A 23,332-nucleotide genomic window follows, 5' to 3' on the forward strand; every position below is an offset into this window, starting at 1 on the left:
CCCTTTAACATTTTTTTTCTCAAAATTAACTCCATTCATCATGAGCTTCACATTTTGATGGTTGAGAAACACACAGAATACTATACAAGTCCAATTTTTACCAGACAAAAAACATTTTTTGGCCTTAGTTCACAGAACTTTGAAAAACCTATTTTCTTACTCAGGTATTTAGTTTTAAAGTGTTGATAAATTTTGTATCAATTAGGTACAGTGAGCCTTTTCTGAACGTGTATTTTCACACACTGAAACTACATCTGCCTTTCCTGGCATGATCCTACTTACTCATCATTGTTGTAGATTTCCTTAGCCAATAATACTGCCTCTTCATCAAATTGTCCTGCCAGGTTTTGGGTAAGGAGAGGAGAGTACGCCTTTTAAGGAAACCAGTTTTTTTCACTCGACGTGCCGTGCAGTCTGTAACACCTTTGAACTCATTCATTATCCTTAAGTCTAGACCAACTTTTAGGTTTCTGTACAGGGATTAGTATTGTCTCAAAATTTTCCTTCATTTTCTCTAATTTGGATTTTCCATAAGTGGTCGAGTGAGAAACCTTCTTATCAACAGGTGACTCACCTAATTAAGAAAGAGATTTGTTCAACAACTGAACTGAAGTGTTTGAGTCAAATATCTTGGGTTTCACCACTGGGGCCTGCCAATGCATTTTCATCAACAGAAGGTTCTTCAGATTTAAAATCGGACAGTGTCTTTCTGGACTTATCACATATTTTCATTCCTGATTTCATATGAAAACTTTTTTAATAAGTCATCCATACCGGTTCTGCAATGTTTTTTCTGAAAAATGGATTACAGCATTTTGTAGCATGTAATGACCATTTCTTTTCTCTCTCACCATCCATTGTGATGAAAAATATTTCACATAATTATGCAGTCAAATTTCACTATTTTATAACCACACGGATAACTTCCCTAATGCATACGTAATAAATCAATTTACACAAATGTTATGTCACTAGAAGATTTCCATGAAACAAACTAAAACAACAGTAAGTTAATGACAACATGAAAGAAGCCTGTTCCTTGGTCCAAGCTGAAGCACAACTGAGGCTTACAGACAAGAGAATCAGGACCCAGCAAAACTGGACATGTATTTGCAGGTACAGAAACACACAGTGTGCCACCTACTGAACATCTTGTCTTCTGTTATTCTTTCCAAATAAACTGTAATTTACAGATTTTATGGCTTAATAACTCTTTAGTGATAGATCTAAAGGGATGACTTTTTAACTTCTTTAAAAATATGGTCTGATGATTGTCCCATCTTAAAATTTTGCACACATGCTTACAAAAGGTATTTAACATTTATTTTTTGAAATTTTTCAAAAATGATGTTTTTGAGATTTTCCCAAAATTTAAAATTTGGAAAAAGCTACGATTTTGTTTTCTTTTAAATATGACTGTGTTGCATATCATAGGAACACCCTTTAAGGAGCTTTAAAAGGAGCCCAAGATGAACTTCCTAGCTGAAATAAGTAACAAAATATTTGCATTAATGTGAACCAGGATTGTGGAAAAATTTCAGTTTATTTTTGGAATTTTCAGAAGTAAATTTAAAAAAGAAATGCCATGACCAAACAAAAATTCTGAAAAATTGCAGTTTTTATAGTCTCATTGGGTACGTTTCATAGACCAAAAATAATTTAAATTTGTGAATCAACAAGGTACAGCACCATTAACTCTATTTTGTTACGGTGCTTCTAAAGTTGATCCCATATGATTCAAAAGTATCCTTAGTGCAAGAAACAGGAAAATTGGGTGGCAGGATTGTTTTGCACAAGCACATGCTAGATGAATCCCTATTGCTACAAACTGTTCTAGTTCAGAGAATACAGTATAATTTAGACAGAAAGCAATATGAGCAGGACAACTGCACCTGCAATTGCCCTTACAATGCAACTACAATCACAATACAGCTTACTTCTAAAAGAACATGTTGGCATGTACATATCTTCCACAAACAAAACACTGTGACTGAAGCCTGAGGCTCATGTGTACCTAGGAAAATAAGTGGTTTTTAACAACATTAAAACGACAGGTTTCATTTATTTTCTTACAAATTAACACTATCAGAAAATACTCATTGTATTGGAGTAAACACCGGACTATGAGGAAGTAATCATATGAGGCAGAATCAAATTAAAAATATTTCTTACATATTTCTTGTAGTGAAATGAATTGAATACAAGAAGGTATGCACTTGCATAATTTTTCAAAATAATCTCCTTGGTGTACCATACTAGTATTCCAGCACTGTGCATCCATACCTCTAGAAAAAATATATTTGTCTGTGAGGTACCCACTTGTGCACTGCTTACATCACATCTTCATTTGATTGGGGAACACATGCCTCCAAATGCCTCATTCGGTAATTCAAAGATGTAAAAATCTCTGAAGGCAAGGTCTGGAGATTACGGTGGATGTGAAAGACAGATCGTGGATGGTCGTAACAGTTGATCTGGCAGTTTGGGGTCGTGCATTGTCATGTTTCAACAAAACACTTGCACAAAGGTCTCATTTGTTTAGACTTGATTGCAGGATGCAAGTGGTTCTTGAGTAGAGCTGCATATGTTGCACTGGTGACAATTTTCCCTAGATATGTAGTGTTCCAAAATGATCCTCATTCATTACAAGAGAAAGTCAATATAACCTTTCCCACTGATGTTTGCCTGTATAATTTTTTTCGAGGAACTATGGTTCCATACCCCTCCAGCGAATGCCGCCTTAAAGTAGCACTGACCGTGTGGGCAGAGGGGTTTCCGTGCTTTATTGAGATTGAGAGCAATGCCAGCAGTAGATTTTTTCTACCAGCAGGGTCACCCATGCTGGACAAGTCTCAAAAGAGAAGCCAGACTAAGGCGTTCTGCAATGTCCCATCTTACCTAATATTCCTACCCAGTCCTAAGCAGACAAATGCAAACATCTGCATCTGTGTCCCACATTGTGGATTGATTGATTGATTGATTTAGTTTATTTTACTTCGCGTTTTGTGCCTCTTGGCTAATTTGCGAAGATGGGGATGAGTGATGAAATGATGAAATTGATGAATGGACATTCACAAACAACCAAGCCCGACCAGGATTCGAACCCGGGACCCTTGGCATCGCAGCGCGATGTGCTAACCACTCGGCCACAGGGTCGGGCCCACATTGTGGAGTGGCAAGTGCCAAGGCCTAAAGATGGCAGCCCAATCATGGCTCTTGGGGGCAGAGGGCTAATAACCCACTACCTTAAAAATAGATTATTAAAGAAACCAAACAAGGAAATAGCAAAACGGACAAATTGTTGACGACTTTGGACTTAAAAAGAAAACGCTAGTGGGGTTTTGGAATGTTAGAACATTATATGAGGCAGGAAAATTGCAACAAGTAGAAGCAGAAATGGAGAAATATAAGTTGGACATCCTGGGAATGAGCGAAGTGCGTTGGAATGAATTTGGAGAGATGAAAACATCTAGTGGTATGACATTCCTCTATTCAGGTAGACCAAATGAAGATGATGAACATCGTAATGGAGTAGGGATACTCATAAGCAAGAAGACTGCTCGATGTATATTGGACTGGAAGCCTGTATCTGAACAAATAATTATGGTCAGATTACAGGCAAAGGTTCAAAATGTTAGCATCATACAATGCTATGCACCTACAAACCAAGCAGAAATAGAAGAAAAACATGGGTTCTACAGAGAATTACAAGACACTATAAATAAGGTTAACAAGAAAGATGTTATTATAGTAATGGGTGATTTAACTGCTAAAATTGGCTCAGAAAATGTTGGACTGGAGCAAGTGATCGGCAAACTTGGCCTAGGTGATAGAAATGAAAATGGGGGACTATTTGTAGATTTGATGTGCCTCAAATGAAATGACTATTGGTGGCACACTATTTGTAAATAAGAATATACATAAGATCTCTTGGGTATCCTCAGATCATAACTCAAAACTCAAAATCAGATTGGATTCGACTTTAAACTGTAGGTCCAGTCCCGATTAGCCTTACTGTGCATAAAGTGGACTTAAAACACCAAATCAATCAATCAATCAATCAAAATCAGATTGATCATATAGCTAGCTATAAGTAGGAAATGGAGAACATATTTATTAGATGTGAGAAGTAAACGTGGAGCAGACATTAGCAGTTATGGTAGCCAGTTTTAGGGTAAAAATGATGGCTGCAAAAGAGAAATTTAATAAACAAAGCACAAAGTTTGACATTGGAGAACTACAGAACAATAGTGTAAAACAGGACTTCAAGTTGCAACTTCAAAACAAATATCAAGAACTAGGGGAGCAGGATGGTGATGAGGTGGAACAACACTGGGAAAAGGTGAAAAATACATTTACAACGGTATCAAAAGAAGTTCTGGGATATAGAAACCCTAAGAAAAGGAACTGGATGTTAGAGGAAACTTGGAGGAAAATAGAATAAAGGAAACACATTAAGCAGAAGATGAATATGTGTAAAACTAGGAAAAAGAAAGCACATTACAAGAAAGAATATAGGAAACAGGACCATGAAGTGAAATATAGTGCACAAGCTGACCGTAGAAAATGGACCAGCGAGTTAGCCGGGAAGGCAGAAAAAGCAGTAAATGAGGGAAATATGAAAGAAGTATACCAAATGACAAAGATATTGTCTCAAAAGAAAACCATACGGAATCGCCCAGTGAGAAATAAAGATGGAGTACTCCTTACGAATAAGAAAAATCACCTCAATAGATGGAAAGAACATTTTTCAGAAGTATTAAACCAAGCCATATAAGGGACAGAAGATTTGCTTGAAATACCAGAATATGAAATAGATGATGAAATAACTACTAAAGAACCAACAAAAGAAGAAATTAAAAAAGCGTTGAGAGAACAAAAGAGTGGTAAAGCACCTGGAATTGATAACATTCCACCAGAAATTCTCAAGGAAGACACGGAGATGACAATAGAAATATTACAACCACTTTTTGCAAAAATATGGAAAACAAAATCGATACCAGAAGATTGGAAAAGAGGTTTACTAGTAAAAAATACCTAAAAATGGAGATATTACCAACTGCAATAACTGGAGAGGCATAACACTACTTTCAGTTCCTAGCAAGTTCTAAGTAGAATTATTTTAAACCAAATTAAAGGATGTGTTGAGAAAAAGATCCGGAGAGAACAAGCAGGCTTTCGAAGCAAACGTTCCTTTATAGATCAGATAAATACACTGCGTATTATAATAGAACAGAGTATGGAATACTTCTCTAATCTGTACCTTATATTTGTGGACTTCCACAAAGCATTTGACTCTGTAAATAGAATGAAAATGTGGACAATTGTAAAGGAATATGGCATTCCAGCACATATGATTGATCTTATTAAAAACTCCTATGATGGTTCCACATGCCAAGCTGTGTATGAGGAATACATACAGATCTAATACCAGTTATTTCAGGAGTAAAGCAATGATGTATATAATCACCAACAATATATCTGATGGTAATTGATAAAGTAAAGAAGAGGGGTAACAGAAGGAAAAACGAGAAGTATAAATTGGAGTCTCACCCAACAGCTAGAAGACTTGGACTTTGCAGATGATGTTTGTCTGCTATCTCACACATACCATAATATGGAAAAGAAATTAGGAGATTTGGATAAGGAAGGGAAAAGAGTTGGTTTAAAGATAAATAGTACAAAGACTAAATCATGTGGCATGTATGATACATAAAGATAGAAAGGAAAATATCAAGGGATGGAAATTTATAAATGACAGAATAATGGCACTATACATTTTAGAGCAGAAAGAAGAATTAACTTTACTGATAGTGTATGCCTCTAACGACGATGAAACTTCAAACAACAAAGATCATTTTTATGAAATACTACTACAAACAACTATTGAAGACATAGATAAATAAGTTATTATCCTAGGACATATGAATGACAGAGTGGGAAATAGAACAGAACACCAGGTAAAACTAATTGGAAAGCATGGAGAAGAAGTGATAAATAACAATTGAGAGAGAGACTATTGGAACTTTGCATAATAAATGATTTGATTATCACAAACAATATGTACACCCACGGTGAAAAAAACCACCCACCCTCGAAAATTTCAAAGTTCAAATCTGCACGATGTGACAAGAAGGTAGGGCACTAAAGCAAACATCCCGTACCAAAAAAGTTGCAACTCCAAAAAGTGGAAGCCTTATAGATGTCATTTACGTAATAATATATATTTGATGAATAATTACAGATAAATAAATAACTTTCCATTAATATATTTCATGACAGATTCTTCACTCGTGAAAAATTTTATTAATGCAGATTACTTTAAGGATCGGTTTTGTGAAACTCGGTGAAAACGTAAAAGAAGACAAGTACATTTGCTCCAGAAACAAATAGATTAATTTTCAACGTGATAAACATTGTGTGCTACATTACACACACAATACTTATGTAGGCATAAATGAACATAATGACAAAAGGAAATTGGTATTCCCTGATATAAACACACATGTTCTTCGCAATTACATGTCCTATCATTTCGACAATGAAACTGCAAGAAGTGGGAGTTCATTACAGTTTGCTACACTGTCTATCATCCGGAAATAAATCGCGTCAGTCTTCCCGACCCAGCTTTTGGCTTGAAGGAGGTTTTTGAAGCAGTAGCTTACATTTCCATAACAATCATATCATATATGCGAAGGATATATAAATATTGATAACCACAAGCTATAGTTTATGGGAGATGAAAATATATTAAGAGGCCTATCGAAATGTAAAGTTGCAACAAATGACCAACAAAACGTGCCACACAGTGTCTAGCAAACCCAGAAGATGACATTTTGCTCAACTGTTCGAGTGTCCACTCAGCCAGTAGGTTTTCTTTTCTTTTTCAAGTTTCTGTGGATGGTGGTTTATAATATATGTTTATTAAAATTGCCCTATTGTTTTTCACTGTAATTTCAAACCGTTTGAGAATAATTTTTGAAAGCGCTTCATTGGCTCTAGTGGGCTACAATATTTGTTATAAATTGGTGTTGCTTTTATTAGAAACATTTCAAGAATGAAGAACATAGTATGACAACATTAATCAAAATATTACTTCTTTACTAAAAATATTGAAAACATGTTTAATCTTGCAGTTCATATATGTGTTGAATAAAATTACAAAATACTCGACATAGTCATAGGATAATAATAAATAAAATATTAATAACAACATGAAGGAAAACCATGAAATTAGTAATTACAAACACGTTCTTGCTTTGACTAGATAGTTGTTGTTGTTTGATAGACCTTTTCTCCAGTTTTGTGTTCACAGCAACAATATCACGTGGTTCATTCACAGCCTCAGGCGACCTTGCTTATTGCTGTAGAAGGATTTCCTTCCTGTAACAGGAAATTCTTGCCACCAGCACTCGAAGTAGGTCTTTTTGAAGATGAGAATTTTGTCTCTAAATAAACTGAGTGTGTGTAGGAGTTCCAAGTTTCTAATTACACTGCCCAACAGGATTTTTACCTCCAAGGAAACAATTGGTGATTCTTAATGATTTTAATGCATAGATAGTGGAAATAATAATGATACTTGCACATCACATCACAGTTCTGAAATATTGCATTAGGTATATTTTGCTCGTACTGCTAATTAAATTAAAATGAAGAACGGAAAGTAAGCCCAGTCAACCGGCAGAAATGGAAGAGTGAAAGATTAAAATACTTTGCCAGGATGACATAATGTCTATCCTAGCCCTCTCCCCTTTTTTCAAACAGATGACAACAATTTTACGTGCTTGAGGTTATAAAACTGTCATGTCTTTGGTCACTCGTGCTGCATATCACTTATCTCTCCTGTTTCCTACAGCCGGGTTTCGGATTGGTGACCAAGACAAACCATGGGCTCCTCATCAGTGCTGCATAACTTGTACAACAAATCTTAGGCTGTGGTTACATGGAAAACTAAAAGCCTTACCGTTTGCAGTACTGATGGTGTGGAGAATATCAACAGACCACCTTAGTCACTGTTACTTCTGCATGACTAAGATATCCGGCATGTCTAGAAAAAGTAAACACGTCATCCAGTATCCTGATATTCCTTCTGCCATGCTACCTGTGCCTCACATGCTACCTGTGCCACTGAAACATGGACAGACGAAGAGGGAGACTGTGATGAACCTCAACCAGACGTTTCACCGGAGCCACCAGCTTCTACGTGAAATATCCGGACTATGCACCAGTACATTCTAGCAGAGACATACATTTAATACAGCAGGAAGACTTAAATGATTTTGCACGGGACTTAAATTTGTACAAAGAAGCATCCAAACTTCTAGGTTCTAGACTTCAGCAATGGCAATTAATTGCCCCTGGTACAAACATTTCTAAGTTTCATCCCAGGCAGCAGCCCTTTGCACAATATTTTGCTATGGAAGGAAATCTCTCTCTCTCTCTCTAGAGAGAGAAAGAAAGGCAAAAGAGAGAGAGAAGAAAAAGAAAAGAAAGAAAGAAAATATGTTTCTGTATGGACATTATTGGTTTGATGAACAAAATAGGTGTTGTATACAATCCAGATGAGTGGCGATTGTTTATTGATTCCTCAAAATTTAGTTTGAAAGCAGTATTGCTTCATAGTGGTAATACGTTATCATCTGTTCTGGTGTTCCATTCTGTCGGTTTGAAAGTAACTCATGAAAATATGTCTGCAATTGTGCATGTTATAAAATACGAGGATCTTGGTTGGAAGATACGTGGAGACACGAAAGTGATTGGTTTACTGCTTGGATTACAGAATGGTTTCATGAAATATTGTTGCTTTTGTGTTTGTGGAACAGCCATGCGAAAGACAAACATTGTGGTGCAACAGTGGGAGAAGTGGGAGGAATTTGTTCCAAGAGTATGTAATATATAAGCTGAACCATTGGTTCCGCCTCATAAAATTCTTCTTCCTCCCTTGCACTTCAAACTTAAGTTGCTGAAGATCTTTGTGAAGGCACTCAACAAAGATGGCGACGCTTTTCGTATCTGCAAAATAAGTTTCCTGAGATGATGTATGCAACTATGAAGGAAGGAATTTTCATCGATCCTCAAATCAGGAAGCTCATTTTGGACGAAACGTTTGAATATCTTTTACAAGAAGTAGAGTTAGCAGCTTGGCAGTCCTTTAAAAGTGTTGTACATGGGTTTCTTGGAAACAGAAAAGCCGAAAATTACAAAACATTGGTCACAAATTTGTTGGAATGCTACAAAAACATGAGCTGCAATATGTCCTTGAAAATTCACTTCCTCCATTCACATATTAACTTCTTCCCTGAAAATCTAGGATATGTTTGTGATGAACAAGGGGAAAGGTTTCATCTAGACATTTCCATGATGGAGAAGAGATACCAAGGTCGTAAGAATCCTGCCATGGTGGTGGATTATTATTGGTTTCTTATGTAGAAGAGTAAACAGGATTACAAGCAGCTGCATTTGTAAGCAAGGTAACAGACATGTTTTGTTACAAGATAAGGTATCAGTGGCGTAGATAGGGTTTGAATAATGGGGAATACTAGCGGTACATTAATTCATGTAATCATCAAAAGTTGGATAGACCTTGAATCACAAGGTTCAGAAAAAAATATCTCAAAGGGGGGATATATCTTCATGTCCCTCTCTTATCTACGCTATTGTTAAGTATCATTACATGTATATCAATTGCACATTTGTAAGCTCATTTAACAAGATTGTGGCATGATCTTATAAGTGTGTCCAAATTTTATAGGTGGGACCATGTGTCAATCTCAGTGCGAGCATTTTACTTCACGTATAACACTGGTCTACGTCCATTTTGCTGACTGGAGGCTGATGGTTGGTCTTTAGTAATTCGAGGGTGGTAAATCCAAAACCGAAATCCGTTTTTTTCTATCACGTCAGGTTTCGGAGGAAAATAGAAAGTTATCTAATATTAGGGATGTATATTTAGAGCAATGAAACAACGTAGTCCGTAAGGAGGTCACAAGATGGCAGCACATGGAATATTATAATGAATATTATTTCAATCAGTTATTCGAGCATTGTTAACCCCAAAACAAAGGACAAATATTACTGACTTTTGTAAGGAAAGCATATAGTGCATATTTCGGAATTAAATTGGGTGACCAAGATAAATCCTGGGCACCTCATAAAAGTATGCAGGACCTGTGTAGACTTAAGGAAAGAAATATGTTAGCGTCTGGAACAACCTTCATGTATCGCGACAGAGAGAGGCATCTAAGATATTTTCAAAGGAACGAAGAACTTGTCTATTGTACAGATGTGAAGGGACTAATTGAAGCTATGGGATGTATGTATAATGCAGAAGAATGGAGGCTTTTTATTGATAGCTCGAAAAGGAGTTTAAGTGTGTGTTGCTGCATAATGGCAATAAGTTCCATTCATGTTGGCCACTCCGTACTTTTGAAGGAAAGCTACGAAACAATGAAAGAACTGCTTCGAAAGATAAAGTATGCAAATAACAGTTGGCTTGTGTGTAGAGATCTCAAGGTCATTTCAATGTTACTTGGTCAACAAGCAGGTTTCACGAAATATCCATGCTTTTTGTGTTTATGGGACAGTCGAGCAAGGAACGAACATTGGGTACGAAGACTGTGGTCTGCCAGGAAAGGTTTTGAAGTCGGGGCGAAAAACATCCAGAACAAGCCGCTTGTTGATCCTAAGAAAGTGTTACTTCCTCCACTGCACATTAAGTTGGGATAAGCTCTGGATAAGAATGGGGCTTGCTTTAAATACATTTGCTCAAAATTTCCTGCATTGACGCATGAGAAAGTAAAAGCAGGTATTTTTGATGGTCCTCAGATAAGGATGCTAATGAAAGATGAAGAATTCTTACAAACAATGAACCGCACAGAGAAAGATGCATGGTGTGCCTTTTCTGATGTCTTTACAAACTTTCTCGGAAACTTCAGGGTGCAGAACTACGAGGTTCTAGTTGAAAATTTGTTGGTTGACTTTCCAAAAGTTAGGAGTAAATTTGAGTGTCAAGCTTCACTTCCTGCACAGCCAATTAGATGTATTTCCGTCCAATCTTGGTGCTGTAAGTGAAGAACAGGGCGAACGCTTCCACCAAGACATAAAAACAATGAAGCACCGATATCAGGGGAGATGGAATGAAAACATGATGGCCGACTATTGCTGGTGCTTGCAGCGTGACGTTCCTGAGGCCACCTACTCCAGAAAATCAAAGAAACAATTTTTTTTTTGCCTAAGTAGGTATGCATTTTGTGCTATTCTGTGGTGTATGTTAAGTTTAGCATAAGTCCAGGCATCAGGTGTCGACTGTATGTGCTCGTGAAACAAATTGATCAATTTGCCGGAATTTCCTAAACTTTTTGTCCATTAAGAACTCCCTATTGAGAAAATAGAAACGTATGTTTGTAAACAACGTGACGTGATACTCTGCATGGACATCTGACTACGTCGCAATCTCTTTGCAAGTGCTGTTGGAATGTAGCCGGATATAATTTTCTGAAAATTTTGAAATGTGACTTGTGAAACAATGCAACTTAATACCTGTTATCAGCTCCGCCACCTATGTTTGTAGTCCTATAATTTCATTATATGCAGATATCTATATGGAAAATTGTTGGAGTTTAGCCCAGTATTATAATATTGTGAACATTTTCAAATGTGATTTGTGAAAAATTATGACGTGATACACTTTTTCTGACTACATATTTGGAATCAGCGACCTCAAATTATATAGAATCAGTTAAAATATCTAAGTCAGCAGAAAAATAAATTTAATTATGTGCAGATATCTATATGGAAAATTGTTGGAGTTTAGCCCAGTATTATAATATTGTGAAATTTTTCAAATGTAATTTGTGAAAAATTGTGACGTGATACACTTTTTCTGACTACATATTTAGAATCAGCGACCTCAAATTATATAGAATCAGTTAAAATATCTAAGTCAGCAGAAAATAAAAATTCATATGTAGACCAGTGTAATATATAATGATATATATATATATATATATGTTCGTATCTTTTGAACCTGACATGAGAGCACATTCTTATGTTGATTTTCGAAATCAGCACGATCATTTCCTTAAGAATCACCTATTTTTACCCCAGAGGTATGAAAAAATATTTTTTGTTGGGCAGTGTTAATAGAGATTTGTTAATATTTTTATACATTTGCCACAAAGAAGTAAATTTTCATCTCACTGATCCTGATATATGGAACTATGAAGTATTTCAGAGAATAAAGACATTGGCAACAGTACTTAGACATGAACCAGGGACCACATGATTCTGTACATCAATATGCATACCCTTCTCATAACATGCTATATGGAATTGATACATACCCTGATGATTCTGTTATTAACTCTGAGTTATTTCCAAAGCTCAGATTAGAATCAACAAGTGAAGAGCCACTTTCTTCAGACTGATTGGAAGCAATGTCATAATTTGAAGTTTCACTCATCACTGTGACCTGGAAAAAAAAAAATAAAAGTCGTTTAAAATAATAACACACATGTAATATAAAATTATACTGATGTTGGAAATGCAAATTATAGCTACATAATGCTCATTAAATTGTATAAGAAATAATGGACATCCCTGCAACAGACTCACATTTAGTGAATTATAAGATGCAGAACACTTCGTGTTCACTAGTGCATGCAATGTTTGCGTTAACTGCATTATACTGCCACCTAGAGGCTAATTCTACAATTACATGATGGGGCCCATTACAAGTTCAAACTTGGAGAGATTCATTATGTACTGATATGCACATTTTGCTGTAAGTACCATTTTTGTCCTCATCCCTTCCTCACATGCATGTCCCTGGACAATGCTGTGACCATGCCCAGAGGAGGGCTGGTTGCTTGTAAACAAGAAGGGAGAAAAGATGTAGCAACGTTTTCAACTGTCAACCATGGCAGGCATTATGGTTTCGGCAAGAAGATTGGTTTGGTTTGTTTTGAGTTCGGGTCTTAAGTCCACTTTAGGCACAGAAAGACTACTACTGGACCTACAGTTTAAATTGGGATCCGAACCACTATGTGCCTCCACCGGGTATCTAATCCAGGACTCCTTGATTACAAGGCGATGACGCTACCACTGCACCATCGGGGAGGCCCATCGGCAAGAAGAAGGATGGGGTAAGGACACTATAACGTTGCGAGTTCTTTGTCTTGGGTGGCTGCAGGTGTGAAAAGTAGTCAGAGAGACAAAATTACTGATTTAAACACCACACAGGGAAAAAAAAAAACAGATGCATTTCAAAATTCAAAAGAAGAACTAGAATATTGTTAAAAAATATATTATCTGGCCTCCGGATCACCATAGTTAGCTCTTAAAATATTTCTTATTCAACACACAACTAATGTTTTTTTATAAAAATTAAAAATATGTTTTATGTTACTTTACAAAAACACTTACTGTAAAATATATATATCACTTTCAAAATTTGCCACTTCAATGTATATTATCTGAATATTTCTCATTTCATTAGGTGTAATGATAATGTACATAATATACCCTTATATATAAAACAGCAGGATGGGGGTAAGGCTGGTCACTATTTTGAATCTGCCATACTTAACATGGAATTTGTGGGAACCCTCGCTATGTTATTCAGGAACATCTTAACTAGTAAGTCTTAACCAATTTTTAGCTTTACATTACTATTTAGAATATAAAATCATACGTTAAATGTAAAAGTACAGTGGTATTTGCCTCAAAGCTAGATGCTGACTGTGCATCTAAAATTTTTCAACCAATCCTAACATATATATATATATATATATATATATATATATATATATATAATGGATAAAAGCAAGGAGGGCCAAAAGGGCTAAGTAAAAATCAAATAAGGTAAAAGGAAACACTCACCGGACAGTAGGAAAATTCAAAATTTTCGTTAATTTATAGCATCATTGGTGTGAGAAGAAACAGAAGACGGAACCGGTTCCGTCTTCTGTTTCTTCTCACACCAATGATGCTATAAATTAACGAAAATTTTGAATTTTCCTACTGTCCGGTGAGTGTTTCCTTTTACCTTATTTGATTTTTTTTTTATATATATATATATATATATATATATAGTGCAGACTCCATGGGGCTTGGGGTGCTCAAGTCCCACCACTGTTAACGATGTGGGGGCAGAGCCCCCAAAATAATTTTGCGTAAGATGATCTAATGTATTATTTTGCTTCTCTTGTAAAGTATACTCTGAATTGTGCCACATGAACTTAACTTTAAATACACATTTGAAATGTTCTAGACCATCACTTTGGGGGGCTGAGACCGCTAAACCATCAACTTTGGGGGATGGTCTATGACCAGAGACAGCAAAACACATGACTTATTACTATATACAGTGCTCAAAAAAAGTTTTGCATATTCAGTGTTTGTGATAATTTTATTGTACTAGATACATGGAATCATATTCAAGAGTACAGGGGGGACATACAAACAGAAAGAAAACAGTGCAGCCATGCAAAAGAGACAAAATTATACCAGAAGCACAAGATTGAAAGTGTGGGATGCGAAACACAAAACAAAGGCAGTGTAATACCGAGTACCTACTGCTCGCAGGCATGCTTGGGATCAACAGATGGGAGTTCAGTACCGTGTATAGACACCTCGAGCCCGAAGGCATGCTTGAACACGACAAGACATGCTAAGGATAAGATCATTCAACTTCTCCTGAGGAAGACTGTCCCACTCTTGAATGGCAGCCTCCCGCAATTGCACCTTTTTCACAGGAGGATTTTCGCGGCTGACAATTGCTCGCTTCAGGTGACCCCATGCATGTTCCACGCAGTTCATGTCTGGAGAATACGCCAGCCACACCATGCGTCGAATGCCGTGCATATCAAGGAACTCTTGAATCACTCTGGCTCAATGTGGTCGAGCTTTATCATCCACCAGCGTGAAGCCATCCCCACAGTTGTAGAGAAACCTGCTACCACGGGTTCGAGAATAGCGTTTCGGTACAGCAGACCAGTCACGTGACCCTGGAGAGGAATTAGGGGCGTACGTCGACCAAACATGATTCCACCTTAAAACATGATGGAGCCTCCCTGCTGTTGGTGACATTCCTGGATGAAGGGCTCGTTCAATCTCTCATCTGATCGTCTCCAAACACTTATGCTTTTGAAAAACTAAATATGCTGACCAAGGCAGTAATTTATTTTATTAAAAACATAAACTAACGTAACGTTTCAACCTTCTAGCAAGGTCTTCTTCAGACTCTGTATCAAGTACAAAAGTAACCAGATACAACAAGAAGGGTAATATATATACACAAACATTACTCCCTCCCTCTTAAGTCGTAAATGCAATATTTAAACACACGAGAGAAACAGGACATGACATAGAGTGGGATGAGGCTAAGCAAATAGGAAGGGAGAAGAGAATGCTAGTGAGAAAATGGAAGGAAGCCAAGGAAATAGAGAAGAAAGGCGAAGAAGACACAATGAACTGGAATGGGGGACTGAAGTTAAACAAAGAATGGAAGAAGATGTTGGAAAGAGTGGAAAGGACAAGAGAAAAAGAGGAGAGGAGAAGGAAGAAAAATGAAGGGAAAAGAGCGTGAGATTAAAAAGTCCAACCACATTCTATATGGAAGTAATTGTGTTTAGCCTTTTAGGTGAAAGTAAAGTTGGAAAGTGAAAGTCATCTGCTAGAAAGTTCCAAACAACTTTCTAAATAGTCTGGAGGGAGTAATGTTTGTGTATATATATTACCCTTCTTGTTGTATCTGGTTACTTTTGTACTTGATACAGAGTCTGAAGAAGACCTTGCTAGAAGGTTGAAACGTTACGTTAGTTTATGTTTTTAATAAAATAAATTACTGCCTTGGTCAGCATATTTAGTTTTTCATAATCATGGAAACAAGGCTTAATGGAGTTATAACTTATGCTTTTGCTTAACGGGTGCAAATTGATGGTGACCTCGTCCGTAAAGAGCTTGTGCTCCCACTGTTCCTGACTCCATTCACTGTGCATTGTGGCCCACCTTACACAGTCTTTCTTATGGTGTGGATTAAGATGAACCTTGGGTATGAGTCTTCTTGACGTCAATCCTTCCTCATGAAGTCAATTCCGCAATGTCTGATTGGAAACATTCACTCCTGAGGCCCCCCGCAGGTCTTGCCACAAACTGGTAGCAGTTGCAGTGGGTCTACGACGTGCCGAAATCACCAAGTACCGATCTTCCCTGCGTGTTGTTTTGCGTGGCTGCCCTGTCCTTGGTCGATCAGCAACTGATTGTGTCCCCCTGAACGTTTTCCACACTCGAGATACATCACTTTGGCTCATTGACACACAGGCAGCGACGTCTACTTGGCGATATCCCTCTTGCAGCAGTGTTACAATTCGAATGCGGTCCGTAGCAGAAATGGTTGCTCGAGGCATGTTGCCCTTCGTTTTCCATCCGCTCTCTGTGCAGTTTCCAACTAACAAGTGTCGATAAGACACGGACAATGCCACCCATCGTGTTGCTTTCAAATCTGCTCAAGGATCATGTGGCAACTACTGCCCTCTATCTGCTGAATATCGAACTCACTTGGCGCATTGTGTCGGTTTCTGTCTCGGGCATTGCTCACATAATGAACATTGTATACCTTTTGGGGATATCGTGACTCAAACCGCATGGAATCATAATATGCAAAACTTTTTTCGAGCACTGTACTAAGTATGTAATTATGAGTATTGTTAAAATTTTTACTAAAAAGAGTTTCAAAAGACGATGTGCATGAACTAGGGTAGTGGATGGGATGTTCAGGCTACAAATGGCTCTCACATGACATTCATTGATATATTAGGGAGATCTGTTTTGCACTCTGTGGTAGCAGATATTAAAAGTCGGGAATATTTTGCTATTATGGTTGACAAAACTTGTGACATACCCATCCGTGGACAATTAATATTCTGCATTCCAACTGTGAATAAAAATTTTGATATTTTTGAGGAATTCATGGGATTCTATGAGATTTGGAACACTGAGGCCAAAACTTAAAAAAGGGAGAGAGTGAGTCATTCATTAATTTATTTCAGTGATCAGAGCCCCCCAATAATTTTGACAAGTCGGCACTCTTGTATATACCATGTTCTTAATGGCTGAAAAATATTTTCACTTGTGGTAGTCACTTTTGTACAAAATTAGTTTAAAACAAAAGTTACTTCTTAACTATTTTTAGAAAATATTTTCTATTATTTATGTACATTTCTGAAAGTAATTTCCTAATATGAGAATGGAAAATTAAAACTTTTTAACATTTTCTAAAAATTTGGTGCAATTTGGCCAATTGCTTGTTCAGCAAACATTCTTGAATTAGAGCACTGTGAATCACATATCATGGTGATAATCTTTGGGGCTACCTAAAAAATTATGTCCATCCATGAAGTGTAAAAATTTTGTGGTATTTTTCCAGAAACTCACAACATTCTCACATGCTTGTTCTAATTTAAATTTCTGTAAACTAACATTATTTACCTGTTTTCTCTCTCGTTGATTGAATTTTACCCTCTTTATGGAGGCAGTATCTTTCAACATCATATCAGCATTAATACATTTTTGAAGGAAATCATCAAAGCTATCAATCTCATGCTCACATTGCATGCACACAATATCTGATGAATCAAGTTGTGTTGTTGCCTGAAAGAAAGAAAAACAAATTGATAAATGAATTTAAACTATGTCCATGTAGCTCTGACATCTAGACCCAAAGCTAGCATAATTATTTATGCTATATATACATGCACACACACAGAATGACTAGCTTTACCAGATGGTCAAATGATGAAGCTCGCTTTTGAGCTATTTTCACCATGTTTTAAACTGTGCATGCACATAATCTTTGACCTGGTGTGGCCTGTTACGTGAATGTGTGCATTCTTTAGTTGTTAGTGACTGGCATACATCAAGTTTTGTCTATGTGCACTCATTTTCTTGCAGGTGACAAGTACTTTTTTTCTGCATACCATGGTGTTGGAAAATACAAGATGTTCCAATATGGGCTGCTGCTAAGATGTCATGTGACATAGGTATGAAGGGGTATCAGACCTAAATGTTTTCGTTGTTGGGTTAGGAAGGGCTTTTAGCATTAAAATTACTTCCATCAATACTTCCTAAAACCCGATTATGTGATTTCTGGTCTTGAGCAGTTTTGCTATTCTCACTATTTGGTACTTAGTCTGAAGAACACCCTGAATCAGGGTTGAAATATTATGTGTGAAGTGTCTTTTACATAAACAAAAATATCCTTGGTCAGCATCTTTAGTGTTTTTCTAATTTGAAAACAAGGCTTAATCATGTTATAAGGAAAGAGGCATGACAGCCTCCCAGTCTGTAATGCCAATATACTAGACATTGTGTTTATATTTTGTCAAGTATGTAATAACTAGGACTGAGCTGATACACAGAGATACCGATGTATGGGCTGGAGCCAGCAGTATCAGCATTAGTGGGCATTGAATGAATTTTTTCATTTCATTTCATTTATTCATTTCCCCATCACAGAACCAAAGTCCCATTTATGTTGAACATAATACACACAAAGATAATGTTAAAATGTATGAGAGCGAAACAACATATTATAAATACAGTTACAACTCATTTAGAGTCAAATCCAATAAAATAAAAACCTTTACAGAATTTTGCTCCTAATAACATTATATGAATCGAAAAAATATGTTCAAGTTGTGCACTAGGAATAACTCATTAAACAATTCCTCAACTCTTACTTTTGGAGAGTTTTTGTGAATGTTTAACCTTGAGAATGGTATGTAGTAGGGATGTGCCAAAGCCGATTACAGATGTATGAAAATCGGCCGAAATTGACACATCGGCATCGGTATCGGCAAATATCCGATATTTAAACCGGTACAGATTATACTTGAGTTTTTACCTTCTAATAATTTTATATTGTAGTTTTGTAAGATTTATTGAAAATTTCGTTATGATTCGTCATTATTGCAGAGTTTTTGTAATAAAATTATTGCAAACTCATTCAGAGGATCAACCTAACTATAAATCGGAAATAAAACAGTACATTGCTGAACCAGGATCTGCTGTTGTATTGGAAATTCAAAAATGAGTATTCAAACCTGAAGCAAGTGGTGAGAAAATACTTGGGGAGACCTGCTGCATCAGTATTCAGTGATTGAGTGTTCAGTGTTGCTGAACAGATTTGCGATAACAGAAAAAGTAGGTTACTTCCTGAAGTGCTTCCAAATCTCGTGTTTCTGAAGTTGAATCTGGCAGAACAGGAATTCATTTTTCATTTCAAAGAACTGCTTGTGTACTAATGTTTAATCTCTTGAGAATCCATGTTCTTCTTAAAGGTTCACATAACATTTTGTAGATGCAAATGTACATTCGCATCTCTTGAGAATATATATGTATATACATATGATATGCAATAGAAATGTACATAGCAAATTTATTTTTGTCATGAAGAAAATAACATCCCATTTCTGTTTAATAATCTTATGTATCGGAATCGGTTAAATATCGGCATCAGTATCGGTTCCAAAAATTATCGGTGAGTACATCGGCATCGGTAAATTTTCAGCTTCGTCACATCCCTAGTATGTAGAAAGGTGTTGATTCCACTGATATCAATGATTTTCAGTGGCTAGAAGAGGAGTCAACACCTACAACTCGCCTCAACATTTGTTCTATTCAAAGATTCATTTGATTGACTTACCCTACCCTGTGTTGGCTTGGGGGGCCAGCAACCCATATGATACACATCCACGCTCCTGGGAAGCAGATAGAAAGGTGAAAAAACAGCATGAACTAACTGCCTGGTTGATGCTGCTCGAAACCTCAAGGGCAGGTGGGGGGGGGGGGGGGTGTAAGATAGGCAGGCAAATGTTTTTTTATAAACCAGCATTACGATCATGCTGCACTAGTGCCGGGCCATGTGATTGCAGAGTTCTTGGGACAGAGGGATAAAGGTCGCTGTGAAATTAGCTTTGTTTTTATCTATGTCTTGTGGCAAGTGGATTCAGAAATTTACTCTTGTGCTGTTCTATTCTGTAGGTCCTATGTTTGACTTCTGGCATTGGCCAACTTGGATTATTTATTTTCGCCCAGATTAGATTGGGACCATAGACTTGAATGACAGTACCAAAGAAGATTTATGCACATCACTAATTATAATAATATACACAAAATACTCATTAGAAACATTACTCTTCATCAACCAGACGTAACATCCTTTTCTGTTGTTCAATAAATATTCAGTTTTTCTTTACTTTTTTGACATTAATTTTCTTGCCAGGGCAGTTGCTTTCATATAAATTTTGGCGGTCTTAACTACACATAAACTAAATGATGAATATTTGCAGTTATATCTCAAATTTTATAGCGTGTTTTTACTATTTATATAATAATTAAATTAATTTACACGTTATCATGGTAACAGTGGTATAAGCCGGAGACACATTAAACTCGTTTGTTTTCAAATAAAAATCATTGCTACTTACCTCATATGCATAGCGGAAGATTTTTCAAGCTGGGGATCACTTTTTTTTCCAAGAAAAAAGCGTTATTTTTAACATTATAATCAATTATTGGTCGTTGCTAATTCGGCGGGCAAATTTTGACTCACGTTGTCTATCGTCAGCTGATATGCAGTATCGTCAGCTGATGTGCAGTGTTTCCAAACTTATGAACCAATAAATGCCGCACAAACTATTCACAAAAGGTTTTTAAGCGAAAATTGAGGCTAGACTCTACTTTACGTCCTTATCTGCATGGTGATTGCTTCTTTGCGTTCGCGGTGCGCGATCGTGGTGCGGCACCCGGCATCTCTTCGGGTAAGTACCTTTTTCTTTTTACACTTTCTGTTCACGATAGCCCCACTATCCATTCACGGGGTCGAGGTATGCCTACGAGGTTAGGTTAGGCATGTTAGGTTAGGTTCCATTAGCACTCATTTCACCCCTAAATATGTGCTTCATCATCTAAAAAATTCCCCATTACGTTCAATTGCGCATATCCGGCAACATCGGTTTTTCTCGATTTACTCCTTCAGGAAATTTTTGCTTGCTTTGGGATTTACGTTGTTGAATTCCTTACAAAATAAGCTTTCCAACGATATATGACACGTATTCCTTAGGAAAAGGACGTAAACTAGAGTCTTACCTTACATTGGATAAAAAAACCGCTCACACGTCATCTTGTCAAACTTCCGCGTGGTTGCTACACTGTGAGGGGGTTATATAACCGAACGCACGGAACATTTGATTCAAGTAGTCGACGGTAATGGTGGCACGAGCTATCGTACAACGGAGATGCATGATTGACGAAAAATACCTTATTCACAGGCAAAATACGTTGCACGATTCTAAAAAACAATTTCCCCGACTTCAGAAAGTCCTCAAGAACGCAATTCCGTAAGTACTTTCTCGTCTTTTCTCCTGTAAATTTTAAGAAATCCGTCTCCGGCTTATACTACTGTTACCGTTAACATGAATAAACTGATATATTAATGTATTAATTATAAACATTTGTATAATTATTATTTCTGAGTAACTTAGTTCGGACACCCTCCACCCAAGAAAAGGCATGAGTTTACAATACCGGACCACTCTCCAATTTCTATAAAATTTCACCTACTTACTAATTTCAGTGTCCTGATAACGTATCTGTAGTTCATATTTGGGTGTCACTTGTTAAACTTGTACATTTACGTGCAGAACTTGTAAAACAACCTTGCGATTTACCACGGTGATTGTCCATACACAGCAATTCGGAACCATCTTTCTTTCGCAATTCATTAATGGCCTTCCTTTACGCACAACAATCTTGCTGACGTCAGACGAGGAATGCATACGAGGTTAGGTTAGGTTCCATTAGCATAAATACAAAGAAAAATTAATAATTTAACTAAGAGAAGTATACCTTGTCTTGACTGTTGATTTCTTCATGTTGGGAAAATGGCGTCTTCCGTGGAGCTATTGTTCTTATGGTAGGGTTACGTTACGTTAAGAAAACATAGTTTATCTCGTTTTTTTCTCGATTTCCATACTCGACCGCAGATGCAGATTCGTGATTAGGAGTTCACAATTAGTGAGTAGGCGAAATTTCATAGAAATTAGAGAGTGGTCCGGTATTGTAAACTCGTTCCTCTTTAATATTTACACTGGAATTATAGAAGTGTCGCTAGTGGCAGGAATCGTTGGGCTATCGGTATCGGCTCCGCCCTAGTAACAAACTATTCTCCATTTGACGTTTTATAAAGATGTGCCGAAGAATGGAAAATAAGTAAATAAATGTATCATTATATATAGATTTATGCTTACCCATACACCAAGGCAATTCTTAATTTTCCTTAGAATATCCATTCCATCTTCTTCTGCCTTAATGATACTTACAGCTTCGCTTGATGTAGTTCGTTTAGAACAGAAAAAACATTTCGAATATGCCATAATCTCATGCAACTACTGCAGCATTAACTTCGTTATTTTTCATTACTCATTTACTATAACTTTCTGTTAGATACAATTTACTTAAAAAGGATATAATCTTTTTAAATTATTTCCAAACAAAACGGATTCTGTTTGTTTACAAACAAAACAGACGAAATAACGTCACAGTTTACTTGCCTGTGGCTTGCACATTTGCCTGTTGATTCATATGTTGACTTCTTCTTCTTCTTTTTTGGGCTTGCATTTTCAATATCTAGCCAAAGTTGCAAGACTTCTTCTTCTTCTTTATTTTTGGCTCACACCGCGTTTGCGATGTGAGCCAAAGTTGCTGAGTTGGGCTGTTCACCTGTTGTGTCCCTAGGTAGTGATTGCTGCCACACCAGTTTTAACCTATCAAATTGGTTGACGCGAACTCGTTGTTCATTGGTGGACACATTAATGACGTAGAGTGCCACACACGTAAATTTGCCGTTGCGTAGAAACGAATTTTCGTTTCGTCTCCCTCTCTCTTAGCATCACGTGTTCTACCCTGCTCGAAAACCTTCGCTATTGTTGCCATATTGTCATTCCATTCCTGCAGGGCGACTCACGAAAATGACTACAAAATCGAGTCTACAACGAAGTAGTAGTTTTTAGTAGTAAAGTGCGATTCACGAAACCGTCTACTAAGAATCGACTACATCTTTAATTATCTACAGCGCACGGCTACAAGGAAAGTGGTGAACTTGGCGAAACTAAGCAATATCTATGGAAATAATCGATATTTTAATCGATTGTTGTGCTATTTCCTTGACATTATCGATGCATGTCGTACTTCGAGATTCCGAGAGTTGTTTGTTTACGCAGAATGCACAGAAAACTAGTTTAGTTTGTTATAGTGATGGGTTCAAGCCGTTCAT

General features: G+C 36.9%; 1 protein-coding gene across 1 annotated transcript in view; it reads right to left on the bottom strand.

Moving 5' to 3' along the window:
- Positions 1–22,589, bottom strand: part of LOC146005030 (uncharacterized) — a 31,642-nt gene extending 9,053 nt beyond the window's left edge. Inside the window, exons 1-3 of the mRNA XM_083144169.1 lie at positions 22,308–22,589; positions 17,488–17,649; positions 12,342–12,469 (exon numbers count right to left, since the gene is read on the bottom strand). Of these exons, the coding sequence (XP_083000295.1) occupies positions 12,342–12,469; positions 17,488–17,649; positions 22,308–22,433 (416 nt within the window). The 5' untranslated portion in view covers positions 22,434–22,589. The remainder of the gene's footprint in view (positions 1–12,341; positions 12,470–17,487; positions 17,650–22,307) is intronic.
- Positions 22,590–23,332: the final 743 nt, after the last annotated feature.

The sequence above is a fragment of the Lepisma saccharinum genome, chromosome 22 (assembly GCF_977018435.1).
Source record: "Lepisma saccharinum chromosome 22, izLepSacc3.1, whole genome shotgun sequence".
Taxonomy (NCBI): domain Eukaryota; kingdom Metazoa; phylum Arthropoda; class Insecta; order Zygentoma; family Lepismatidae; genus Lepisma; species Lepisma saccharinum.